At 40.5% G+C, this 27,438-nt stretch overlaps 1 protein-coding gene and 1 pseudogene across 1 annotated transcript in view; one reads left to right on the top strand and one right to left on the bottom strand.

Annotated features, from left to right (window-relative positions):
* Window positions 1-27,438, top strand: part of NOTCH2 (notch receptor 2) — a 167,142-nt gene that overhangs the window by 86,122 nt on the left and 53,582 nt on the right. The window contains exons 5-10 of the mRNA XM_027599059.2: window positions 194-316; window positions 21,483-21,716; window positions 23,035-23,190; window positions 23,849-24,037; window positions 24,962-25,075; window positions 25,898-26,011. Coding sequence (XP_027454860.2) covers window positions 194-316; window positions 21,483-21,716; window positions 23,035-23,190; window positions 23,849-24,037; window positions 24,962-25,075; window positions 25,898-26,011 — 930 coding nt within the window. The remainder of the gene's footprint in view (window positions 1-193; window positions 317-21,482; window positions 21,717-23,034; window positions 23,191-23,848; window positions 24,038-24,961; window positions 25,076-25,897; window positions 26,012-27,438) is intronic.
* LOC113924810 lies at window positions 11,744-12,222 on the bottom strand (annotated as a pseudogene).

Here is a 27,438-nt window from a genome sequence, read left to right as displayed (position 1 = left end):
TCTAGCTTCTCTTGAGGCAAGAGAAGACAGAAGATTGGGCAATTTTTTGTATGGTGAGTCCTGGGTTAACCAGCTGCTAGCTCCTGAAATGAAATAATGAAGTAGGTCTGTTCTGATGACGATGTTCTGTAGAAGAGCTGATGACTTACTTCTGCATGAGAATTCATTATTTTCTCTGTTCTTCTCTATCCAGGTTTTGAAGGGGTCACCTGTGAGCGGAATATTGATGACTGCCCTAACCACAAGTGTCAGAATGGAGGGGTTTGTGTGGATGGGGTTAACACTTACAACTGCCGCTGCCCCCCTCAGTGGACAGGTATGCACACTGTGGTAAATTAGTCAGAATGGGGCATGGAAGGCTGTTACTGAAGTGGGCACCTTTTACAAGGGTCTCTGTGCTACATCATTGTGTGTAGTGCTAACCCCATATGTTCTGCTATGCTCATTTAAAGAAAAATATTTTCATAGGTATTTACAGGGCCACTGCTCTGAACTCAGTACCTCAGCACCATGCTAAGGTGCTATGGCAGATATGAGAGAAAAGCATTACTGACAAGACTCTGAGGTCTGGGAAAGCAGCACATTGCCTAGGATATAGCAGATACTTAATACATATTTGAGAGGAAAAGAACATAGTTAGCCCTGAAAATATAAATGTTCTCAGCACACTTACAAAAAAATAGGTGCTATGTGAAATAATTGATGTGTTCACTAATCTTATTGTGGTAATCATTTTGCTACCCACACTATAAACATATATCAAATCATCACATTGTATACTTTATTTTTTTACATTGTATGCTTTAAACTTATACAATGTTATATGTCAAAAATATCTCAGTAAAGCTAGGGAAAAAAAAGAAACTGCAACTTGTTAAGTTTTGGTATAGTATCAAAGAATAATCATAATTATATGAAAGGCTATTAAAATACTCTTCTTTCTTCCAACTAAAAAGTGAAAATATAAGTTATATACACTACAAGTGTTCAGAGCTTATTCATGGACAGAAATCTATCTCATCTTATTGCCATGTCCTATAATTATGCAAAGGGTTGGGCAGGTACCCTTGATATTATTTTTATGACATCCATCTATGTTTCTATTTTTTTCCTTTTTTGTATCCCTTTTTGCACATAGGACGAGAATAGATTTTTCAGCCTCAGACATTAGTCTTGCTTAATTTTACAACCTCTTGAAGTGTCTGATGTTGTCTTAGGCAGATTTTCCACTTATTTTTGAAAGTTAAGTGATTTTATGCAGACATTTGGTTCTAATTTCTGTTTATATCTATTTATCTAACTGAAAGTGGAAACAATTAAGAACTGATTAAGTGACTAAGAACTAAGCCTTTTTGAGAGAACTTGATGATTTAATGTGGAAATCCAAGAATAAGTTAATGTTATAAGGAAGAAACTTCAGGGGCGCCTGGGTGGCTCAGTTGGTTAAGTGGCTGCCTTGGCTCAGGTCATGATCTCAGGGTCCTGGGATGGAGCCCTCCATCGGGCTCCCTGCCCAACGGGCAGCCTGCTTCTCCCTCTCCACTGCTTATGCTCTTGCATGCATACTCTCTCTCTCAAATAAATAAATAAATAAATAAAATCTTAAAAAAAAAAAACGAGGAAGAAACTTCAGCGCCAGTGAGGAATTTTGCCCAGCAAAGAAGTCTTGATGTTGGATTGCTGCCATTACTACCTGGTATTCTTTAGAATCTCCAAATTACTTTCCCTTATCTATAGGAGCTAATTGTTTAGAGTACTCTTTAGACCTGTACACTATGAACAGAAAAAGATTAAAAGGGTTTAAAACTTTAGTAACATGATTTCCTGGAAGGGCACACATTTCTGATTTTAATCTCCAAGCTGTCCTTTTTTATACTTTTCCACTGGGTTTCCCTAAAATTTCTTCTTGGTGTCTTGATCCTAGGACTTCACTCCCAACACTCTGCACTTTGTGTCATATTATCTCTTCTCTTTAGCTTTTGCTGTTTCTCTGGTAGATTTTTTTTCAGAGGCCATTTTTCTTTTCAACTCAGAAAAATTACTCTGAAGTTCATTACATGACAGTAATAACTGGAAAGATTTAAATTTTTCTCTTTTTAATGATCCTTACAGTGGTATAGGACAGGATGAGGTGCTTGTTAGGAACTTGACCCCATTCTAATCTCTCCTTTGTTGTACATGGTACTAAGGCTTCTGATGCCAATGAAGATTAAATGATACTGTGATTTCACTGCTGAGTTTTCTTTGCTGCTATACTCTGTTTTCTGCCTTGATATTAATTAGGAAGGTGCATTCTTGGGGAAGCTCTCCCAGGGAAATGATATTTTATCAAAATTTCTTACCCCAGGATGTTTAATAAGTACCTCTTTTTATGAAAGTCCTTATAACATGTTTCTTTCTCCATGTGTTTTTGTATTTTCTAGAAAGGATGGCAGATTTCTGAATAAGTTCAGTGTGACAATATTTATTTCTTTCGATTTGCTGTCATTTAAAGTGACTCTCAAGGGCGCCTGGGTGGCTCAGTCAGTTAAGCAACTACCTTCGCTTGGGTCATGATCTCAGGGTCCTGGGATCAAGCCCTGCATCGGGCTCCCTGCTCGGCGGGAAGCCTGCTTCTCCCTCTCCCACTCCCCCTGCTTGTGTTCCCTCTCTCGCTGTGTCTCTCTCTGTCAAATAAATAAGTAAAATCTTCAAAAAAAAAAAAATAAAGTGACTCTCAGTCTTTGGTTTCCCACCACAGGTTTCCTTCCTCTTTTTCACTCATGCCGATTCTTTGATTTCCAGTGGCAGCCTTGTTTTTTGCTATCCCCATCACTAACAGGATCACGTCTGAGGTCCTTCCTCTGCTATATGAATTCCTTCCTAGTCTCAACCCTGTTTGCTTATCCAGTCTTCTCATGCATCCAACAGCAGTAAGAACTGCTTCCAGTTCTCCTGTATCTACTGAATCCTGTGTCTTCACTCACAACATTCCTCTTCCACAGACTGCCCCTCTCTCCTCCTCTCCCTGTTGTTCTCACCAGTTTTGCCTGCCTGGCTCAGGTCGAATGGCTGCCTCCTTCAGGGAACTTTCCGTGACCTCTCTGCAGGCTGAGCTAGGTATTCTCCTCTGGCTCCCTTACTACACTGTACATTCCTCAGTGGTGATGCTTGCCATGGTGATATTGGCAGTATTATATGGTTGAGGTGAGGGAAATAAGGAGCTATAGGATGACTGAACTGTCACTGGTGATACCAGTACTGCAGCTCTCTACACACCTTTGTTCTCAGTAGCACACAGCCAAACTGTTCACCATCCCAGCCCTCACCTCATTCTGAGAAGAACAGATTAAAAATTGGGAGTCGTAGGGTTCCTATTTCTATTGATATCAGAGCTATAAATTCAGATTAGTATTTTCTGCTTTATGCAAATTAAAGAAATGAATGCGGCTAGGGGCTGGGAGTTAACTAATGTTTGTTAGTAACCAAATACTGTGCTAATTACAATGTTTTGTTTTGTATAATCTTTGTGATAACTGTATTAAGGGTAGAGTTTATTAAATATCCTTTTTACAGATGATGATGGATATGCAGAAGGGTTAAACAGTTTACTCAAGGCACATAGTGGTTGGGTTAGGGTTTGAATCTAGCCTTGTTGAACCCCAAGTCTGTGCTCAAATCTGTGGTCTTTTTCTATACAAATTGACTCTGTGGATTGTCCTTTTTTATTTTTTAAGAATTTTAAATCTTGGGCGCCTGGGTGGCTCAGTTGGTTAAGTGACTGCCTTCGGCTCAGATCATGATCCTGGGGTCCTGGGATCGAGTCCCACATCAGGCTCCCTGCTGAGCAGGGAGCCTGCTTCTTCCTCTCCCTCTGCCTAACATTCCCCCTGCTTGTGCTCTCTCTCTTTCTCTCTCTCTCTGTCAAATAAATAAATAAATAATCATAAAATAAAATAAAAGAATTTTGAATCTTTTTAATAGTGTGCAATTTATAATTTTGTTATTCTAGGATGTGATTTATTCTTTATTTTTTTCCATTTTAGAAATTTTCCTGGTTACTTTGAAATTAGAAGTCAATATTGAATGAATATTTTATATTCAGTCTGGAGATTTTTTTCACTATACCCAAGAGCCTTATTGCAACTTTGTTTAGACTTCCCTCTACAATTCGCAGCTATAGAGTTGAAGCATGAACTGTTTGGTCTGGCTTTTGACACAATAGAAAAAGAAGGGTTGGAGTTAGTCTGCTAGGAGAGGAAGTGAAGTTGCCAGGTATCAGAAAAAGAATGGTTGGGATTATATAGCTGAAGAAAGTAGATATCAATTTGAAATAAAGGAGATTTGTGAATTTGCCGTGTTTTTTTTTAATTAAGTTTTTAATTCCAGTATAGTTAACATATAGCATTAAATATTTATAAGTTTTTAATGAGAGGAGCCTGATAGGCACTATGTTGTTTTATAAATACATATGCAGAGAAGTTTTGGTCTTTAGTAGCAAGTTCTGGGCTTCGAGATGACCAGAAATTTTTTCCGAGTCTTTTCATGGTTTGATTTGGGATAAATGAGTCAGCTTCCTTTTCTTCAGAAGACTTTATTTGCTATCCATGGAACTAATATCTCTTAGTTACTTTATTGAGGTATTGGGAGAATAAATGGTGCAGTAAAAAACCTGTTGAGCCTTTCATTTATCATGTAAATTAAATTACATTTAATTTTAATTATAAATTACACTTTCAACCGTAAATTGCAGTTACCATGTAAAACATTCCCGATCCACGCTGTTTGATATAGTAGTCACTAGCCATATTTTGCTATTGAGTATCTGAAGTGTGACAGGTCAAACTGAGATGTGCCACAGCTACAAAATACCTGATTTTGAAGACTTAGTATGAAAAGCAAAAGCAAAATGTCTCACTAATAATGTTTTAAATATTGGTTTAGATACTAAAATGATAGTGTTTTGGATATATTGAGTGACATAAAATGATATTAAAGTCATTGATGCCATCAGTTTTTTTCTTTTGTTTAAGTGCTACCAGAAAATTTTAAATTAAATCTGTATGTCTCATGATATTTTTATTGGACAGCACTACCTTAGGTATGAAGATATTCTAAAGGTATTAGCACTGCTGCTGCTATGCAGGAGTATCCTCTCTGATCCAGGGTTGTAGCAGGATAGATGTGCAGCTGTTTGTACAAGGGGCCTTGGGTTTGTCTGACTAGAAGAAAGCATGTTGCCCTTGTTCTGGTGTGATTTCCACATCAGTTACGGACAGAACTGTGTTCTGATCTAGTTTTTTCACCAGATGTGGCCATCTAGAACAGTATTCAAAAGCTACCACTCTTCTGGATGAACTAAAGCCTAGGTAGAAGCAAGAAATTGGTGTTGGGAGTTGGGCAAATGGTTTACTTTTTTATAGGAATTTTGTTATAGAGATGTCTGAGTAGTTGGATGTTCCTTTAGGAAATGGAAATAAACCTAAGGATCTGATGAAGCCTGAGCACAAAGGTCTTTACTATTACTGTTTTTGGCCCCAAGCCATCTTATGAGAGAAGTTCTGCTCTGGCAGATAGCCACTTAAAAAAAAAAAAGTTATAAAAGGCTCCCAAATTAATTAAAGCAGTGTAGATTAATGTTTTGTCTACATAGATTGTTATTTGAATTTTCTTTTTAAAGGTTCATTTCCTTCAGAATTAAAGTTGCCTCTAAACTCAACTCACAAATTCCTCTCTGGCAGCTTTTGGTTTGGGTTCACTCCTAGGGCAGACGTGATTTATTTTCCTGTGCTTGTTATTAACCCAGAAATGCAATTTTAGCTTGGGCTTGGAATAGTGCTTTGGGACACTAAGCAGAAGTGAACAGTGGAAGTTAGGTGGACATGAGTCAAATAAAACCAACCACATTTTCTCTCAGCTCTCCTTTTATAACTGATGAGCCCAAAGAGTTGGTTAAGGTTCCCTTTACTGTCAGTTGCTCCAATTTCAGTAAAATTTTTTTGGCATGAATCAGCAAGTACATACTGCCAGAGGTGGTGCATTAGCTCCTGTGTCTGGGAATGGAGTCTTTTCATGGCAGTATTTTGATTTTGAACATTTCAGTCTAGCCTCTAGTTGGTGACAAGCTGTTCTCTAGGATGAGGCTTTTGTTACAAATCACTTTTCTGTCTTTTAAATACTATAGGAAAGGAGGCTTTTGGTTGAGAGTGGACACTATGTATATCTGGAGCTGTAAAAGTATTCTCATTTGTATTCTGCATGGGGGAATGGGAAAATGCATCTCCCATTTCAGTCTCTCTGCTGTGAACTTGATTGTGAGGACTTGATATAAAAGCCTGTTTTCTGGAATTCTGCTTCACCCAGTTTAAGTTTGCTATCACTTGGGCAGACTGCCAGAGTGCTAACCTAAAACACCCTCATCCTAAAGGTCTCAGAGTTGATGAGTGGTCATGTTGGTGTGAACAGGGGTGGGTGGTTAGGATAGCCCCCCCACAAAATATAGGAGGTGAGACTGAGGCATCTTTTGTGCTCTTGTGGTCCATGACTCAATGTCTGACTTTGGCTGTATTTCAGGCAAAATCTAGTTTCATTCCATAGCTTTTCAAGCCCCTGTAGAATTGTTGTAAGGTAACTTCAATGACATATTTACTGAATAACTCACTATTATATCCAATATACTATGCTGGATGCTATAAGAGACACAAAGAAGAAATAAGTCAATTCTTATCTTTTTTTAATTTAATTTAATTTAATTTTTTTAAAAAGATTATTTATTCATTTGTCGGAGAGAGAGAGCACAAGCAGAGGGAGAAGCAGGCTCCCTGCTGAGCAAGGAGCCCGATGCGGGACTCAATCCCAGGACCCCGGGATCATGACCTGAGCCGAAGGCAGACGCTTAACCAACTGAGCCACCCAGGCGTCCCTTAAATTTTATTTTATTATGTTATGTTAGTCACCATACAATACATCATTAGTTTTTAATGTAGTGATCCACGCTTCATTGTTTTCATATAACACCCAGTGTTCCATGCAGTACGTGCCCTCTTTAATACCCATCACAGGGCTAACTCATCCCCCCACCCCCTCCCCTCTAGAACCCTCAGTGTGTTTCTCACAGTCCATAGTCTCTCCTGGTTCATCTCCCCCTCCGATTTCCCCCCTTCATTTTTCCCTTCCTTCTCCTAATGTCCTCCATGCTGTTCCTTATGTTCCACAAATAAGTGAAACCATATGATAATTGACTTTCTCTGCTTGACTTATTTCACTTAGCATAACCTCCTCCAGTCCCATCCATGTTGCTGTAAAAGTTGGGTATTCATCCTTTCTGATGGCTGAGTAATATTCCATTGTATATATGGACCACATCTTCTTTATCCATTCATCTGTTGAAGGGCATCTCAGCTCTTTCTACAGTTTGGCTATTGCAGACATTGCTGCTATGAACACTGGGGTGCATATGGCCCTTCTTTTCACTACATCTGTGTCTTTGGGGTAAATACCCAGGAGTGCAATTGCTGGGTCATAAGGTAGCTCTATTTTTAATTTTTTGAGGTACCTCCACACTGTTTTCCAAAGTGGCTGTATCAATTTGCATTCCCATTGACAGTGTAAGAGGGTTCTCCTTTCTCCACAACCTCCCCAACATTTGTTGTTTCTTGCCTTGTCAATTTTTGCCATTCTAACTGGTGTGAGGTGGTATCTCAATGTGATTTTGATTTGAATTTCCCTGATGGCTAATGATGATGAACATTTTTTCATGTGTCTGTTAGCCATTTGTATGTCTTCTTTTGAGAAGTGTCTGTTCATGTCTTCTGCCTATTTTTTGACTTAATTATATGTTTTTTGGGTGTTGAGTTTGAGAAGTTCTTTATAGATCTTGGCTACCAGCCCTTTATCTGTACTGTCATTTGCAAATATCTTCTCCCATTCTGTGGGTTGCCTCTTTGTTTTGTTGACTGTTTCCTTTGCTGTTCTTATCTTTTAAGGATGGTCAAATTCACTAGGAAAAAAGAAGGAAGTCTACATATAACCACAGTAGGAGGTAGAAACTATAAATGAATATGAATTTGAAAGAAGACATGGTTAGAAATTGGGGGCCATCTAAGTACTTGGTTGGATGAAGGGGGAAATAGAGCAGAGTTTGCTTCTGTTTTGAATCTGTGTAATGAGAGAATATGGGTTCTATTGACAGAGATAGAGAAATGGGCTAGAGATGCTGGTGAGTTTGAGGTGAGTTTTCCAAGAGAAAAGCACTTAACAGTAAGACCCAGGAGGTCAGATTAGAAGTAGGGGCTCTAGACTCAGATTTTGAGGCTTGTTTTTGGTTGCCCTGGGAATGTATCAGGTCTGTAAGGGAAAGTGCGTAGTGAGAGTTTGGACCTAAATTGTGAGAAGTGTCCATACTTCAGAAAATGGAAGAGGGAAGGGATCCAAAGAAGGAAGGTGAGAGAAAAGGATGTGTGTGAGTTGGGAAGCTCTGCTGTGACAGCATCCCTGAGCCAGGGGCTGCATTTTAAGACTGTGACCTTGCCTAAACTCTTCATGTCTCTCTGGTCCCATCTGCGCTCTTTTACCACTGTACCTGGTTTATATGCCTACCTCACCTGGGAGGCTCTCAGCCTCTGGAGGATCGGGGTGGTGTGACTGATTTTGGCATTCTTGAGACCAATATTAACAAATAGTAGTTATTGAATGGATGATAAACAAAAGACTGAAATAAGAATGATAACTGCAAAGAGTTAATCAAAATTTTTGAGGTCATTGGAAATCTTTTTTTTTTTTAAGATTTTATTTATTTATTTGACAGAGAGAGACACAGCGAGAGAGGGAGCACAAGCAGGGGGGAGAGGGAGAGGGAGAAGCAGGCTTCCCACAGAACAGGGAGTCCAATGCGGGGCTCGATCCCAGGACTCTGGGATCATGACCTGAGCCGAAGGCAGACACTTAATGACTGAGCCACCCAGGCGCCCCGGAAATCTTCTAAAATGTAGTTTCAATATCAAGGAGAGAAGAATGCCAAATTGCAAAGGGTTAAATTAGAAAAAAAGTGGGTGTTGAGGAAGGAGGAAGGGGAGGAGTGGGTATAGATCACTTATTCAAGATTTTGTACAGCTAAAAGAGGGAGAAATGCAGGGCAGTAGCTACAGGGGACAGAAACTTCATGTGACTGAACTAGACTGAGTTAGTTAGGGCAGCTAGAAGAGGGTTGGTTAATGAACTGGGTTATTTAGGAGGGCTTGACTCTTTACAAGTGTTAGTGGGGGATAATTAGGTGAAATGTTTGTTGGGAATGGGGAAAGAGGGATATGGGAAGTTATAGTCAGAGTTGAAGTATCAAATTTGAGATCTTGTGGTTGGAACAATGAGTGTCTCATAATGAGATCCAAAATGTGAGTGTGCTTGTGATATGGAGCGGATGTGGAAGCTGTTGAGCTGAGAAAAGTAAAGAACTCTTGGCCTGGATGACCTTATTAGTCCTCAGCCCAGATATTAATTTCATGGGAGATGGGAAAGGAAAGAGTGAAAAGATCCTGTCATGTGTTTAAGTCTTTCAAGGAGGTGGAAATTGGTCCATGAGGACAACAGATAGAGGTGAGATTATTTAAATTATAGTATTTAGTATTTAGTGTTTTTTTTTAAAGGTATACATGTTTAGAAAAATTTGGATTTGAATCCATCTCTATTTTTTAGTGTCAAAAGTGAAACTGCATATACCAATTGCTTCTTCTTTAAGACGAGGAACAAGCATACTTTGGGTTCTCTTATATCTTCTTTTCACTCTCCAGATTTTGTTTATATGATCTGGGATTTAAAAATTCATACCATAGTATTGCTATTGAATTTTAAAATTTTATGCATTTTCTTTTAAAAATATTTTTGATATTTACATTGCTTTATAATTCAATTTATAATATTTTGGACTTTATTCTATATGTAACTTGTTTTGTGTTAACTACTAGTACATTTATGTCACAGCCTTTTCACTCCTGGATTCTTTATTTTGATTTATTTTTTCAGTCAGATGAGTACATCTTGGAGTAATTTTTTTTTTCCCGGAAAAGTTACATGTTGGTATATCTTTAGAGCTCTCAGATATTTGAAAAATATCTTTTGATTTACTTGCCTTCATACACAAATGGCATCTTGTCTAGATATTGAATTCTTGAGTCACAGTCAGTCTTACCAAGTTCCTAGACATTGTTCTTTTGTGTCTTGTGAGCATTATAGGGAAGTCCGATATCAGACAAGTAAGGCTCTCTCCCCTCTCCCTTCTCTTCCCTTTCTTTAAAGTAAAATCTTTAACCAGTATTGGTATAGGTATATCCCTATTATTTTTTTTCCTAGCACTTTTGAGCCCTTTGGATCTGCAGGCTTAGATCTATTCTCATCTCAGAAAAGATTATTCTTTTCATTTTTTTTCATTTGTTTTTGTGTCTTCAGGAACATCTGTAAAGGTCTTCATTCTTTCCCATAGCTGAGATCTTGTCTCTTGATATTTTAATTTCCTCTGCATTTTATGAGAGCTTCTTAAGCTTTTCCTTTATAACACTGACTTATTTTTCTTCATTGTCAATTCTCTCCTTTGTGGCTTCTGATTATGATTTTTATTTGAATTGCATTTTTTATATTCTTACCATATTTACTCATTGCATCTAGGTCCTCTGTAATTCTGCTTTGTTCTCAGCCTGTCCTTCATCAGAGTCTGACATCTTGTATTATTTTTCATTTCTTTTTAAAACCTACATTTTCTACATTTCTTGAGAATACAGAGCCAATTCTTTCTATTCTGGGAGAGAACTTTTTTCACAGGTATGCTCTTCATCTACATCTTAAGGGGTACCTTCCCCATCTTTCATATTGCAGAATGTTTTAATAGGTCCCGTGTTTGTTTGTTTATTTGTTTTCCATTTTACTCATTCTGCTCATAGTAACTGCTTGCCTGTAAATACTGTCGGTTGATTCTTTTTGGAGCGCTGCAGTGAGGTGAGGGGCCACAGTGAGGTGAGGGGCTCTTTATGTAAACTGGTTTAACAGCCCAGCAACCCAAGAAGGCGGCGAGAGAACCAGAGTGTGGGCCTCCTAGCAGGGGGACTGAAGCTTGGCACTGTTTTCTTCTTCTTGTGTGGAGAAGCCTTTGTGCCAGGGGTCAGCTTTCTGAACATCCAGCATTGGCACAGCATCCATTGCTCTCCATACAGTGGCTGAGTCTGGATGCTCTTTGGTGCTGCTGCATCCGGAATTTGCCCCAGATGCACCGCAGACTCTCTCGTTGCTATAGCGGCCACAGGCACCCTGGGACTCCTCAGGGCTTTAAATTGCTATTGACCTGGAGGGGTGAGGTGGAGTTCAGCCCATCCTCCTCACAGCAGCGAGTGGGCTTTCTGAGACACAAATGGGATCGTGTTCTTTCTTTGCTTAAAATGCTTCAGTGGGTCCTCCTTGTCTTTGGATAGAGTTCCAACGCTCTGTATATAACTCCCTCTCCTGCCATATCTCCCCTGATCCGTGCCTTAGAAGTGAACCACACTGATTTTTTTTCATTGACTCAAATGAGGCATGCTTTCTCTTCTATTCAAACTGATACACATACACTTATTTCTGCCTGAAATACTCCCCACTCTTCCTTCTTCCTGTACACGTTTCCACACATATACACACTCACATACAACCCAGTTAACATGTAAAGTCATTTTCTCTCTCTCTGTTAATGGTAATTTAAAGTTTATTCAGCTATACTGCAAGTTATTCTGACTTTAAGGTAGCATCACATGGCATACTTCTGAGTTTATTCTCAAGATATTCTGTTGTACTTATCTCTGTTTTATAGATCTATAAAGTCTCTGGCACTAGGAGGTCATCTGGGTTTGGATCACATAGCAGTGAACAAATGGATAAGAGAACTTTAGAAATAGTTAAAGCAGGAGACCACTGTGATCTTCAAATGCCGAGACAAATGCTGCCATTACTGTTAATATTTGGATGATAAATTCTTGTTATAAATGCAACCTTAGGTGGTTTGAAGGGGTAAGTTTGTTGGAAAATAAAATGTAAAAAAAAAAAATTACACTGCCTTGACATGGACTCTCATTAGGTCTCATAATTGTGGCTTGCCAAAGAAACATACCATCCCCAACCGGACCTGCAGAATATAGTTCTCTGCTCTCCTACTTTATGCTCCCAAGGCAACCTGTATCCATTAGAGCACTTATCACTCTCTGTTACAATTGTGTGGTTGTAAAACCCCTATTTACAGGGTAGAAGCCACAGCTGTTTTCTTTACCATTATAATTTCAGTGTATATAGGTCAGTGCCTGGCACATGGTATGTACATATTTGTTGAATGAATGAATGAATGAATGAATGAGAACATTAAAATTTTCAGTTGTTGCTGGCCCAACCTCATCCTTTGAAATTCAGGGGTGTTACGGGTTCTGTCAGAGTCTCTTTTCCCTACTCCCTGAGATACATTAGTATCTTTCTTCAGTGTAGACCAGGTCTGTACTACATCTATGAAACTGGGCTAATTGTATGAGAAGATTACATTTGACAACAATATAAGCACTTACCACAGGGTCTGGTACCTAGAAATTGCTTAATAAATATATTTTTACTATTTGAAGTTAGTAGCAGCATTAGGGAATAAAGAAAACATTGATTCTTTGCCTACTTACCTTCATGCAAATGGAGGCAATTAGAAGAGGAGGAGAGGACTCTACTGAAGAGGGCTAACTAGGGTGTAGTCTTTTGGGAAATCTTAGGTTTCATTCAAAGAGGGAAGGTACCCGCCATAGTGTAGAATTACCCTTGAGACATAGTTAGAGTCAAAAGGCAAGGTGAATTGGGTGTGGCATAAATGGGATGGAGTTCAGCGAGTAAGGAAGGGGATAGAATGAGAAGTTTGGGTATTGACTGGTGGATGTCAATAAGGGGAAAATGGAAACTTTGGGAATATGAATAGAATAGAGACACCCTAAAGGTGTGAGGAAGAGGAGTTGAAAGATGATTATTATTTTGGGGTTAGAATGACCTAAGTAAGAGGAGACAGGTACAGATAAACTTTTGTTTAACAAATATTTTTGAATACTTCTCAAGAAATGTTATTAGCTGGGCACCATGTTAAGTGCTGGGGATTCACCGATGAAGTAAATAGCTACCACCCATTTCTTTTCTTTTCTTTTTTTTTTTTAAGATTTTATTTATTTGACAGAGAGACAGTGAGAGAGGGAACACCAGCAGGGGGAATGGGAGAGGGAGAAGCAGGCTTCCTGCCCAGCAGGGAGCCCGATGTGGGGCTCGATCCCAGGACCCTGGGATCATGACCTGAGCTGAAGGTAGACGCTTAATGACTGAGCCACCCAGGCGCCACTAGCTACCACCCATTTCTTCATGGAATTTACAGTCTGGTGAGGAATACAGACATACATCATATACTCTTCTGTAAAATTTTGGACTGTAATAAATGCCTTCAGGAAAAGTAGAGGTTATTGGGACAGCATATTAACAGGCAGAATTAATTGGGTTGGGGGTAGGCATATAATGTCTCTTTGAGAAGGTGACATTTCAGCTGTGGTTAGTGAGTAAGAATTAGTTAGGGAAGGGTGGAGATAAGAGTGTTCCAAACACAAGGAACAGCATGTGCAAAGACCCTGAATTGGGGGGGAAAGGTTATGATCATTTTGAGAAATGAAAAAAGCCGGAGTGGCTAGAACTAGTAGTGCTTCCAAAGGAAAGGCTAGAGAGATTGACAGAAAACATGGATAGGATTTAGAATTTCATCCTAAGTATAATGAAGTTATCAAACCCTTTGTCATCAAAAGGTTTGACCAGGCAAATGGCACAATCCACTGTATATATTGAGATCATTCTGGTGATTCTTTAGGAAATTATATTGGTCAGGATACAGGGAAACCAGGCTTTTGAAGAGTCATAGAAAAGATGATGGTGTCTAGGATTGGGGGGCACATTCATTGAGATTCTTGCATTTATCCATACGTTTATCCCCTACTCCTGCATCGTCCTCTTAGCCACTTGCATGCCCGCCAGGCCTCTTATACACGTTTGTGTGCTTGCGTATTAGTTGCCCACATTTCCTCATCAGGCAGATCCTGTGGACTCCAGTGTTCATACAGACCGTTTCGAACAGTCTAGACCCAGGAGGAGCAGGATAGTCAAGCTTGTGCTCTGTTCTTTCACGTCAGCAGCGGAATAGAACATCTGTGTGTAGGGAAGGCGTGGTGGGCAGGGCTTATAACAGTGCTCTGCTATAATATGGAGAGATGGAACTCCACACTCAGGAGCTTGGGTGACTGCTGGCTGGAAGGAGATACTGGAGCCTGAATTCTCCTGATTTAACCATAGAAGAGGAGGTAGCAGGGTCAGGGCAAGGGCCAGCCAGGCTCATTTTTTATATGTTCCTCATGTGCCGATTGTTGTTGCAATGAGAGTTGACCCTTAACAGGGCCATTGATGTGATAAAAGTTTTTCCCACACACTTCACAGTTGAGAGATGACTAGGAAGGGTAAGGGCTTTATCCTAAAGTGCTAAGGCTCAGTGATCATTTCTTTGCTTTTCTTTTTTTTCCCCTCCTCTCACTTCCCAGTTACTTGTAACTCCAAGTCAGATTGATGGTTTGTTTGTGGTACCTTGAGAGAGCCATAATGAGCTGTTTGTATCCCAGTGTGTTTCAACTCATAAATGATGTCTGTTTAGTGGTCCACGGCTCACTGGGCTAGAGCTTGTTGCTAATGAAGCCTAGGTCATGGTTTCCATTTCAGTACAGTTCTCTTGGGTTCACTTTGTTATATTTACTGCCAGAGGCTATGCCCGTAATCTTATGCATTCACCCTTTGGTTTTTTAAGACCATAGGATGAGGCAGTAAGAAAAGATCAACATGAAAGTGACCTACTCCTGCGAAACTAATACAGCATACTCATTTTTCCGATGGTGGGTTATTAGTGTTGTCTTCATTAGTAGCACTACTGAGCATCTTGCTCTTCCCCTGTTTTTCAACCTGCTCTGTCTCTCAACAGTCAGGTCAGAGTCCCCTTCCTTATTTAGAAGACTAACTTGATCTGCTATGACCTCACACCCTCAACATCCTTTTCAGCACTTAACGATTTCCATTTTTGTCTATTTCTAACATTCTTCCAGCTAGCTGTGCAAATGTGGACAAGTCACTGCACCTCTCTGGTCCCAGTTTCCTCATCTGTAAAATGAGCATGTTAGATTAAATCTAAGGTCTACAGTCTATGTAACCACTGATGCCAACTACCTAGTAAAGTGTCTGATATGTAAACTGAGGTCAATGGCAGACATGCCTCCTATCCTCAAGAAGCTTGTAGTCTAATAGGGGCAGGGACTATACATAATAAAGTAAATATAAAAATATAAAAATAGATAAACATAAAAGTACAACTTTTGATGTTGGCAGGATGGATTGAATGGAATAGATACAATGGGGAGAAAATTGGGGAGATGTGAATTTGAAGATCTAGTTAAGTTATAGGAGAAGTCAAAGGATGAGAAGTTACTAGCCATATAAATAAGAAGGGGAAGAATATTTGAGGCAGAGAGAATAGGATATGCAGAGGTTCTGAGGTAAGTAAGAACTTCATGTTTAAGGAACCAACAGTAAGCCACTGTGTCTGGAGGAAAATATATGAAGATATGGATTTGAGGTGTATTTAAGAGGCAGAAGTCATCAGCCAGAAAATTATCAGGAGCTGTGGGTGCCTCCAGGTATTTAAGGTATCAACCAAGGACTTGGTAGTGTGACACTTCATACCAAATTAGCCCAGGCTCATGGTGGCATTAGAGAAAGTAGTTGCCAAAAACAAGTTATTTCTTTTCTCCTTTGCTGATAGGAAATGGGAAGGGCCTACTAGCCCACTGCCTTAGTCTCAACATTAAATGGCATAGCCTGCAATCTCTAACAGGTGGAAATTACTAAGAGGGATAATTGATGCCCTTAAAAACTTGCCTAACTGAGCTTTGTGCAACATATTTTGGGAGTTGACCAGCAAAGTTTGTGTGTTGACACAGATGATATCCATGCTAAGACTTGTTTGGGTGGAAAATTTAGTAGCTTGGTAGGGCATGGATAGAACACAGCTCTTCCTTTTTACCAGACATGTTTATATGCTAGGTAGCTCATAACTTCGTTCTTTTTCCTTCTCTCCCTACCAACAGAGAGCCATTTGCTTTTAGTCCCTCCTATATCCTATTGGCAGACTAATCTTCAAATGCAGTTTTTATCATGTCTTCCCCCATCCGTGAGCCTGTGATAACTCCCTTGTACTTGTTGTATCACGTTCAGAATTCATACTAGAATTCAAAGCCTTAAATGATCTCCCACCTCTTCTCCTTTTAAACCCCAGCCAGAGAATATCCTTCAGTCATTTTGATGTCTTCAAGACCTAGCCCTACCACCCTCAATGAGCCTTCTCCCTCCAGCCCAGATTTATGCTTTCTTGTCGTGGAGTGGTGGGAACAGCCCGTTGATCTAAGACAATGCACCCAACCCCTCCAGATGATCACCATAAACTCTATTTCAATATTTAGTGATCTTCTGCCTTTATTCATTTGTACCAAGGGTGTTCTTTAATTGTTGCATGCTTCTTTGCTTTCTCAGTGTGCTTTCAGACCCTGGGAGCAGGAACCTAGTCTGCAGATCTTGTTGGTCAAGACCAAGGCTTGGAAATTTAATGCTGCAGTGAGAAGGGCAGTAGATTTGGAGTCAGACTGATCTGGGTTTGAATGGCATTGCTCTCACTAGTTTATGACCTTGGGAGGGCTACTTTACCTTTCCAACCCTTATGCTTCTTATTCTTAGGCTTCTGCATTGATTTCCTTTTGTGCCAAGAAGTGGTGGCATGAAGCAAGTGCAGTATCTTAGCAGACATTCCACTGGGAACTTTGGAGCGAACACTTGTAGTGGCCACCCAGGTTACCATTTTCCTCATTCTGGTTGATAGAATTGGAATGAAGAGAAAAAAAATTCTGGCAGAAATGAGCCTGGGAAGGAATATTTTTCTGGAGAAATGTGCCTGAATCTTAGAGAAAAATGATCCATTTTGTAGAAAATAACTTATGAGCCAGTGTACTTTTGGCTCTCTAGATTTGATTTCTCTAACAAACAGTATCTAACAGATACACAGATGTCAGGTGTTCTAATCTTCAACAACAATCTTCATTCAAAAAATAGTGAACTGTACCTACAAGTACATTTGATTTTTGGATAGTAATTTTGAGTCCTAAGTTTTTCCAGTAATCTGATCATGTGAGTAATGATTTTAATCCTCCCCTTCTTCATCCTCTCTACTTCCTTAGGCCTTCATGGATTTCGGAAACTGAGGCACACAAAGATGGTTTTGTTATCAGACTCACATCTCAAGTCTTTGTTAAGAGTTTTATTTTTTTTTTTTAATTTTTAAGATGTTATTTACTTCTTTATCAGAGAGAGTGCGCACAAGCAGGGGAAGCAGAAGGCAGAGGGAGAAGCAGGCTCCCTGCTAATCAAGGAGTCCGATACAGGACTCGATCCCAGGACCCTGGGATCATGACCAGAGCCAAAGGCAGACGCTTAACTGACTGAGCCACCCAAGTGTCCCTTTATTAAGAGTTTTAGAGGCAGGCAGCTCTGGTTTAAATCCCACTTCTCCTGCACTTCCTGCCTCATGCTAGGCAAGTTGTTTTACCTCTCTGAGCCTGTTTCCTCAACTATAAATGAGATAAATTTTGTGACAGCTCAAGCACAATGCCTGGTTCATAGCAGGCAAGCAATGGCTCTTGGTTTCCTTTCCCAGGAGTGCCAAATTTCCATTCCAAGCATTGTTTTATTTACCTAGTCTGTCTTACTACAATATTTAAGTGTCTGGATATTATATTGCATAAGGAATATATATGAGATATTTTTAAACACAGTGTCTTATAATCAAGAACCAGTCAAAAAGAAAAATAACATCCATATTCCTCATATTCAGAAAGTAAGTTTTGTTTGAGGGTAGCATAGATTAGATATTTGAGTTAGCCTAAGGATAAGAGACAAGGCTCTCCGTAATTTCCAGGTTATAGCCACTCTTCACCTACTTCTTAGTCATGTTTTCATTTCTAAATCTCACCTATATCCTAATTACACATCTGTCTTTACTCTGAGGTAGCATTTCTGCCAGTATAGTAAGGGAGCAAAGCTTTCTGTAATAAATGACATCACCTGCCCTGGGGGAAATGATTGCCAATGTGTATACTCACACTCACTCACTCATTCAGTCTGTATTAGTTAATACTGTGGGTTGCAGTTGACAGATTCCCATCTGAAATTAGGGATACCTGTTGAAAGGGCCATCTCTCCTTAGGAGAAGTTGGGCTTCAGGAATAGCTGGAAGCAATAACTTGAATCCCACCATGATTCTGGTTTTTTCTTCTGTGCACTTCTGATTTCACCCTTATCGCTTTTTCTGTCACCAGCCACTTTATCTTTTTGGTCCAGATGTCAAAGAATCCCTAGTCCAAAAGTTTAGAAAAGGGACACAGTGCTATAGCTTGTATCAGATGCCCATTCTGTGTCAGTCAGCTAGAGTAGGAGGGCATGATCATGTAAAGACATGGTGGCTCCATCAAGAATTATGTGTAAAAAAATAATAATATGGTTGAAGTGGGGTGAGGAGAAGCACACAGAAGGAGGGTGGTGAGCACAGAGTTCCAGAGATGTCCACACACCCATCCTGCCATCCTGGGCAGGGGGTTCTTAGGTTAAGAACACAAAAAAATATTCCTGAACTGAGGTTGCTTGTAGTCAACTGATGGGAGATGGATGTGTAATCAAATAAGTACAATAGAGTGATTCTCGTTTTGTATAATGGATGTATGTGTAGATAGGGGTAAGAATAGATGGTCAGTTAGGTTAGATCAGGCACAGCTAACCTCTGTTACCAGTGATGGCTACACAGCTGAGTACATTGAAGCCCTTCTGAAAAAACTGGAGCCCCTTGATTTATTGTTCGGTGTTCTGGGGACTAGGGATAGCCTTGGCATTTTATGAGTATAAACATGTGCTTTTTCATTAAGAGGCCTCTTCACCGGAATGCCTTTCTGAATGATTCCTTGAGTTATTTAGCAAAGAGAATTAAAGGACACCTTGAGGTTTTATGAGTTTTAGCCACTTGTCCTGTTGTGTTTTAGAGAATTCAGATGATCTGAATATGAGTTCCCTTTGGTAGCTCTTTAAACTGACGATTCATCAACTTGTTTTATAACTTGGGTGGTCTGGCACTAAACTGCTTGTTAATCACAGATGCCTTGCTTATAAGTTGAAGACATACTTTTGTTCTTTGTGACGGGGCCTGAGAGCCTTTGCCATACCCCCCCATCCTTTGCTATTGTAGTGACCTGCATTATATCCATAAATGGTCTTGTGTATCATCCTTCAGTTTGCTCTTTTTCAGGAAGATCAAACTGATCCTTTTTCCATCTTCTATTACATTGGGTCAGCTGTCTGCATCTTACTCCACAAATCCACATCTTTGAAGGTTGGGCGCCTCAGGCTATGCACAGTTTGCTCCAGTTTCATCATCTTGGTGTTGCCTTTCACCTCTACAGTTTACCAAGGCTTTTCATTGTCCTTCATCTCTTCTCTCTACCATGCTTGCCCTTATTTTATTTTTTAATTAAACTTTTTATTTTGAGGGACACCTGGGTGGCTCTGATTAAGCGTCTGCATTTGGCTTAGGTCATGATCTTGGGGTCCTGGGATCGAGTTCCGCATCAGGCTTCTTGCTCAGTGGGGAGCCTGCTTCTCCCTCTGCCTGCTGCTCCCCCTGCTTGTGCACTCTCTCTCCCTTTCTTTCTCTCTCTCCGACAAATAAATAAATAAAGTCTTAAAAAAATAAATGAACTTTTTATCTTGAGATAATTGTAGAGTCACACACAGTTACAAGAATTAATACAGAGAGATACCCTATACCAAGTCTCCCCCAATGGTAACATTGTCTTGCAAAACTATTGTACAGTATCATAACCAGGATGTTAACATTGATACAGTCAGGATATACAACTACTGCCCTGACATTTTGACCCTTAAGTTCCTTCTCATCATTCTGTTTCTTACTCATCTCATACACTCTTCTTCCCTCCATCTTCTCACTTGCATATTCATTGTCCAGTGATTTAACTGAATCAAGGATGCTACAAGCCTAATCTTCTTTTTGATAGGTTGGCTAAATTCTCATGTCAGATTTTCTAGGGACAACAATTTCCATTCTTCTTAAGTTATTTACCTGGAATAAATATCATTTGGATGGTTCATGGTAGCCTTAAGATTCATGTGAAGAAGCAAAGGAAACAGTCAACAAAACCAAAAGATAACAGACAGAATGGGAGAAGATATTTGCAAAGGACATATCAGATAAAGGGATAGTTTCCAAAATCTATAAAGAACTTATCAAACTCAACACCCAAAGAACAAATGACCCAGTCAAGAAATGGGCAGAAGACATGAACAGACATTTCTGCAAAGAAGACATTCAAATGGCCAACAGACACATGAAAAGTGTTCAGCATCACTTGGCATCAGGGAAATACAAATCAAAACCTCAGTGAGATATCACCTCACACCAGTCAGAATGGTTAAAATTAACAAGTCAGGAAACGACAGATGTTGGCGAGGATGCGGAGAAGTGGGGTAGCCCTCCTACACTGTTGCTGGGAATGTAAGTTGGTGCAGCCACTCTGGAAAACATTATGGAGTTTCCTCAAAGAGTTGAAAATAGAACTACCCTCTGACCCAACAATTGCACTACTGGGTATTTACCCCAAAGATAGAAATGTAGGGATCTGAAGGGGTATATGCACCCCAGTGTTTATAGCAGCAATGTCCACAATAGCCAAACTATGGAAAGAGCGTAGATGTCCATCAACAGATGAATGGATAAAGAAGATGTGGTATATATACACAATGGAATATTATGTAGCCATCAAAAAATGAAATCTTGCAATTTGCAATGATGTGGATGGAACTAGAAGGTATTATGCTAAGCGAAATAAGTCAATCAGAGAAAGATAAATATCATATGATCTCACTGATATGAGGAATTTGAGAAACAAGACAGAGGATCATAGGGGAAGGGAGGAAAAAATGAAACAAGATGAAATCAGAGAGGGAGACAAACCATAAGAGACTCTTAATCTCAGGAAACAAACAGGGTTGCTGGAGTGGTGGGGGGTGGGAGGGTTGGGGTGCCTGGATGATAGACATTGGGGAGGGTATGTGCTATGGTGAGCGCTGTGAATTGTGCAAGACTGATGAATCATAGACCTATACCCCTGACACTAACAATACATTATATGTTAATAAAAAAAATTCGTGTGAAGACCTGGTCTGCTGGGAGATCTGCTCGCCTTAATTTCAGGCAGGTCACACGAGGGTGAAGAATGTATGAGAGTGGGTATGGTACTAATCCTTTGAGACTTAAGAACCCTAATCAAAGGCACTTTTTTCCCCCAAAGGACAGTTCTGCACAGAGGATGTGGACGAGTGTCTGCTGCAACCTAATGCTTGTCAGAATGGGGGCACCTGTACCAACCGCAATGGGGGCTATGGCTGTGTATGTGTTAATGGCTGGAGTGGAGATGACTGCAGTGAGAACATTGATGACTGTGCCTTCGCCTCCTGCACTCCGGGCTCCACCTGCATTGACCGTGTGGCCTCCTTCTCTTGCATGTGCCCAGAAGGAAAGGCAGGTAAGGCCAGCAGGACAGAACGGGAGTTCAGGGAAGGGGCCAGAGAGCATTCAGGATCTCTTTCATTCCCCGAATTGTGTCCTTTTAATTAGCATCTGTAGGAACATGTTACTCAAGACTGTTCTTCTGGAAATATAATTGCTAGCCAAAGTACTATGAAATTAGTCTTCTTCTTTAGGACTTTTGACTCTCATCTCAAGTCTGCATACCTCAGTTTTTCATCCCCCCCCCAAATGAAAGTAACTATTGCCTTGGGAGCATCTCTTGACCTCCTTAAGATCTTAGGCACCTCGGAAATTAAGATTAATTTCTCGGAAATTAAGACAAAATTAATAATAAATGGATTTAGAGACTTCATTTTGAGAGGAAACCTTGTACTCAGAAGGAGTCAGGAGGAGAGAAGCATTTGAATGCATTCCAGCTCTGTGTCTATGGAAATATTCCTCTAAGGGAGGAATTTTACTAACTGCAAAGTTAACATTGCTCTACCCTCTCAAGTTAACAGCTCCCAGTCCTAGTAGAGAGCAGTGAAGGGAGGAACATGACAGAAGAAGATAGCTTAACTCAGAGAACTTTGTGCCCAGCACTTTTGAAGTGTTCTTATATCTGTGCCTTTCCAAAAGCCCCACCTCCAGCTTTGTAGAAGAAGCCTTAGTTACCTGTTCTTAAGCTAATTGCAGACTGGAAAATCCGGTTCCCATGTGAACTACACAGAACATGAGGCCTCATAATACCTTCAGAGTCCTGAGGGTACTTGAGCCAGGAATGTCGACCGCTATTAAAAAGGCCGCCCTGGTATAGGCTGATGATGTTCAGCTGTTTTTTTCCTTCTGAGGCTAGTGAAATACTGGTGGCCCTGATCATCAGGTAGCATAATTTGGGGAAAGTAAGTTGCTAAATAAAATATGAGGTGCATGTAATATTTGGAATATATAGTAAAAAATTATTTGTTATTTATTTGAAATTCAAATTGAACTGGGCATCCTCTATTTTTATTTGCTAAATCTGGCAGCACTATCAGAAGGATATCTTCATTGTCTAACCATCTCACTTTATGGCCTGTAGATGACTCTACCCTTGAGGAGAGGTCTAGCAGAGGGCTCACGGTCAGAGCACCAGGATTGTCTGCAGCTCTTTGCTTGCTGTTAGCTGCAGCATGTCCCTAAGGTAGGATTAGGTAAAGGAGAAGTTGCCTCTAAATCTCCATATTGGATTTTGGTAAGGTGACCATAAGGTTTTCCCTCCTCCATGACAGAGAAAACTCTTCTTCAAGTAAGAGACGCTTTCTCTTTATTCTCCTTGCCCCACCCTGTGACAGGTCTCTTATGTCATCTGGATGATGCATGCATCAGCAATCCTTGCCACAAGGGGGCACTGTGTGATACCAACCCCCTGAATGGGCAGTATATTTGCACCTGCCCCCAAGGCTACAAAGGGGCTGACTGTACAGAAGATGTGGATGAGTGTGCCATGGGTGAGTACGTGGAACCTTTCCTGTTCCTCATGGTGTCTGTTGAGTTCAGCAAGCATTCAGAAGCAAAACCTCAGATCTCTTCTGTTACCTGCCCACTCTTTACAACCTTTCAGTGTAAAGATATATTCTGTTCTGACAATTGAATATATAGGAGGTCTGTACCTGATTCTTTTATTTATTTATTTATTTATTTAATTTTTTTTAAAGATTTTATTTATTTATTTGACAGAGAGAGAGACAGCGAGAGAGGGAACACAAGCAGGGGGAGTGGGAGAGGGAGAAGCAGGCTCCCCACCGAGCAAGGAGCCTGATGTGGGGCTCGATCCCAGGACCCTGGGATCATAACCTGAGCCGAAGGCAGACGCTTAACGACTGAGCCACCCAAGCACCCCCTGTACCTGATTCTTAATAGAAAGCCCTACTTTAGTGATAGTTTGGGCAAAAGAAGAGCAGAGAATCACAAGAGTTTAGATTGCCCTAGTCTGTCTTTCCTTTCCTTTCTTGTTTTTTTTTTTAAGGAAGAAAATAGGAAGTTGAGAACCAGATTATTAAAGGCCTGGCCCTAATGCTGTAACAATCAGACCTATTTCTGTAATCCACATTTGTGGAAAGTCCATCAAAGTACTTTGATCCCAGTAATTGGTGTTTTATTTTCCAGCTAATAGCAATCCTTGTGAGCACGCAGGAAAATGTGTGAACACAGATGGTGCCTTCCACTGTGAATGTCTAAAGGGCTATGCAGGGCCTCGTTGTGAGATGGACATCAATGAGTGCCATTCCGACCCCTGCCAGAATGATGCGACCTGTCTGGATAAGATTGGAGGCTTCACGTGTCTATGCATGCCAGGTACGTGGGCCCACCAGTGTGTGGGGTCTAGACTAAAGGCACTGCCCCGCACTTTTCAGTATAGGGTGGCAATTCCATGAGCTCTGTCAGCATTTAATTCCCAGCCAAGGGGACCTTTAAGGAGTAATGCAGTGCTAGAATTCTTAGAGCTGTGGAGATCAAATTAAACAAGTCCATATGTCAACATCAGTTACATGTAAGAGAAAAATTCAGAAGTGATTGTTTTTATGCAAGTATTATTTGATTTAACACAGGATTTACAATAAGAATCCTTTAAATAGCAAACTTTTCTGATCTCTTGATATATTATAAATATCATACTGTTCCATTTATAGCAGTTATTTTACCCATAATTATATAGGAACTTGCCATTTGTCCATAGTGATGTGCATACAATTAGTTGTATTCTGGAGTTCTTCTGCAGAAACCATTTCTTGAATCCTTAGAGAGCTCAGGTAAATCTAGGATAAAATGACACAGGACAGTGGCTGCTTTGCCAGATTAAGGCTGCTAGTTGCTGTAGCATTGGGAGGCCCTCCTGACCTTGACTTGTACCCTGAGAGCAACAGCATCTCCAACTCAGCTGGTCTTTGGGAACATCAACTAGGGCCTGGTGCTGCTCTGAAAGTGAAGCAGGGACTGGTCAGAGACGTGAGGCGGTCTTTGCTGTGGCATGCTGTGTTTTGCTAGTGTCTTTGGAGGTAACCCCTTCTCCCCCTTCACTGTGACATGGATATCTTGTAGTGTTCTCCTCTCTCACTGATACTTGCAGTGACTATTTCCCATCATGGCAGAGTCCCCTTTGACTTTTGCAGAAATGTTCATGCTCATAGAGGATATAGTCATCTCTGCAGATTTGTGCTTTCTTGGCTAGAGTATGCCTTTCTCTCTTTCTAAGCCACTTGTGTGGTCCAATTTGTTCAGGTTTCAAAGGTGTGCATTGTGAATTGGAGATAAACGAATGTCAGAGCAACCCTTGTGTGAACAATGGTCAGTGTGTGGATAAAGTCAATCGCTTCCAGTGTCTGTGTCCGCCTGGTAAGTGCCCACCACCTGCCCCTGTTTTCTTTGAAAGCACAAAGCTGCCTGACCACAGGGAAGGGAGGAGGAGAGAATGTGTGTGGGCTGTACATGAGGAAGTCATTAAAGTGAGCACTTCAGCATAGGAGTATGTGCAGAAATGGGGAGTTTGTTTCAGCTAGTGGATCATCCAAATCCTTTGTGGCCAGAAGTCCAAGTCTATTCTGAATGGCCCATGACCTCTCTGTCTGTGTGTGTATTTCAGAAAGGTCATACCTCACAGAAGCCTTAGTTGTAGGCTATTCAGGGTTTCTCCCCCGCCGCCATGGGTCATATTCTTGAAGCCCCTCTGTGAGATTTTTATTTTTAGATATTTCACCCTGGGTCCAGAAACAAGCAGCACAAGTCAGTTTTTTCCAAAGAACACTGTCTGTCTCTTTCTGCTCCCCAAAGCTCTTCTTGAAGACATGCCAGATTTTCTGCCACAGACAATAGCCTCTCCAGTTGTTTCTTCAGAGAGGTTCCAGTTCCTCTGAAGCTGTACTCACTTGTTTGAGGGCTCCATGTATAACCATTTAGTCTCTACTTCAACTAGAAGTGAAATCTGTACTGGGAAGACAGAGAAGTGGAGATATACCCAGTTGCCTCTGATGCCCTGAGCTTATCCTAGTTACCTGTTGGGAAGAATAATTTTATGTTTGCTGAGCCATTGGTTTAAGCCCTGCTGCTAACTTAACCCAACCCTCCGTGGACATCCTTCTCATAGGATATCATAGGTAGACCTTAGATAGACAAACATAGGATAGTGCTTTGACTGTGTCATCACTCTGTCCTTTTAAGGTTTCACTGGGCCAGTTTGCCAGATTGATATTGATGACTGTTCCAGTACTCCATGTCTGAATGGGGCAAAGTGTATTGATCACCCAAATGGCTATGAATGCCAGTGTGCCACAGGTAAGATTGTCCTCACTTTTTATCCCCCTGGTAGGTCCATTTGAACAAAATAGGAGACTGTCCTACCAAGCCAGTCCACTAATGGGCTGCTCTGTGTTTAGAGAGAGCTGCTTCTAGCATTTTTTTGCTGCTCTCACTGTTTCCTTCTACAACACCTGCCTCCTTCTCCACCACAATAGTGGCCTGGCTTGGACATTTCCATTTGGTGTCCATGTCTTTCTGGGACAGATTTTGGCAGCGGTGAGTTTCCAGCTGGCTTGACTTACTCCTTTGGGAAAGGGAAGAATTCCAGCTGAAAGCTATTTTTCACTGGGGCTTCTCAGCAGGAGGCCTGTCTCTGTGTTTCTTGGGGCAAGTGCTTGAACAAAGGCCCAGAAATCTAAGGGCCATTGTGTGAAAGTGCAGAGGTTTTCTGCATAAAAGACTGCTCAGACCCTGAGAGTCAGGTGTGTATCGGAACAGGCGAGAGAGCTCTGTTTGGGAAAGTTTAAGTCCTCTTTCCTGACTTCTGCTACTACAGTGACAAAGAATCTGTTTACGAATAGTCTACATTTCTGATCTGTGGCCACATTCTCATTTGGGAGTGGATTTGAATAAGCCAAACGTTCCTTGTTACACATTTGCTTCTGCACAGACCAGTATTATAGAGAAAGACTAGAAATAATTAGAAAAAATGATTTCCCAATTTATTTTTTATATGACCACTTAAGGCAGAAAGAAGTTATGGATATAATTCAAGACTTTTTTCTGGTTTTAGAAGATGGATTTTTTAAAGGATTTTAAACATCATGTGCATGATTTCTTTCTGATGACAGAAAAGGGAACTAAGTCACAAAAATAAACACAGAGAGTGAGTGTTTTGGTAGTACTGGAACATTACCATGTACTGGGCCTCCTTAGATTAGGTCCTGTCAGATGAACCACTTAACTGCTTTCTCTTTTCATGAACTGTTGTCCTTGGTCGGAGAAGTTCCAGGTTTTGTCATCCTCTGGCCAGATTATCCTCGTAGAGAATAACCTTCACTGGAGAGAGTTTAAAAACCTTGAATTCACGTTTAAAAGGGAAGAGAGCCCCTCTTCCTTTAAAATCCTTGAAAAGAATGGATTGAATGAAGGAGGCTTTATCCCTTTTTGTTTTAAATGCTCATACATTTTCATTTTCTTTAACAGGTATTTATTAAAAACTTAGTATATAAGCATAGTACTCAGGGAGGGGTCGAGAGGGATAAAGAAAAGTTCTCTGTCCTCTTAAGGTCAGAATTGGGGAGATAAGGTACATGTAACCATTAATACAGTATCTGTATGTTGGTTCTGGGAAGAAAGGAATATAGAGGTAAAGATATAATGGAAAAATATCGAGGGCTATTTCCCACTGAAACCCAGTATGAAATGAAGATGCAGTTAAAGTATCTCTGTAGTGAAACCAT

Source organism: Zalophus californianus, chromosome 4 (genome assembly GCF_009762305.2).
Source record: "Zalophus californianus isolate mZalCal1 chromosome 4, mZalCal1.pri.v2, whole genome shotgun sequence".
NCBI classification, from domain to species: domain Eukaryota; kingdom Metazoa; phylum Chordata; class Mammalia; order Carnivora; family Otariidae; genus Zalophus; species Zalophus californianus.
The sequence above is the reverse complement of the archived record's forward strand: the minus strand, read 5'-3'. Positions and strand labels throughout refer to the sequence as shown.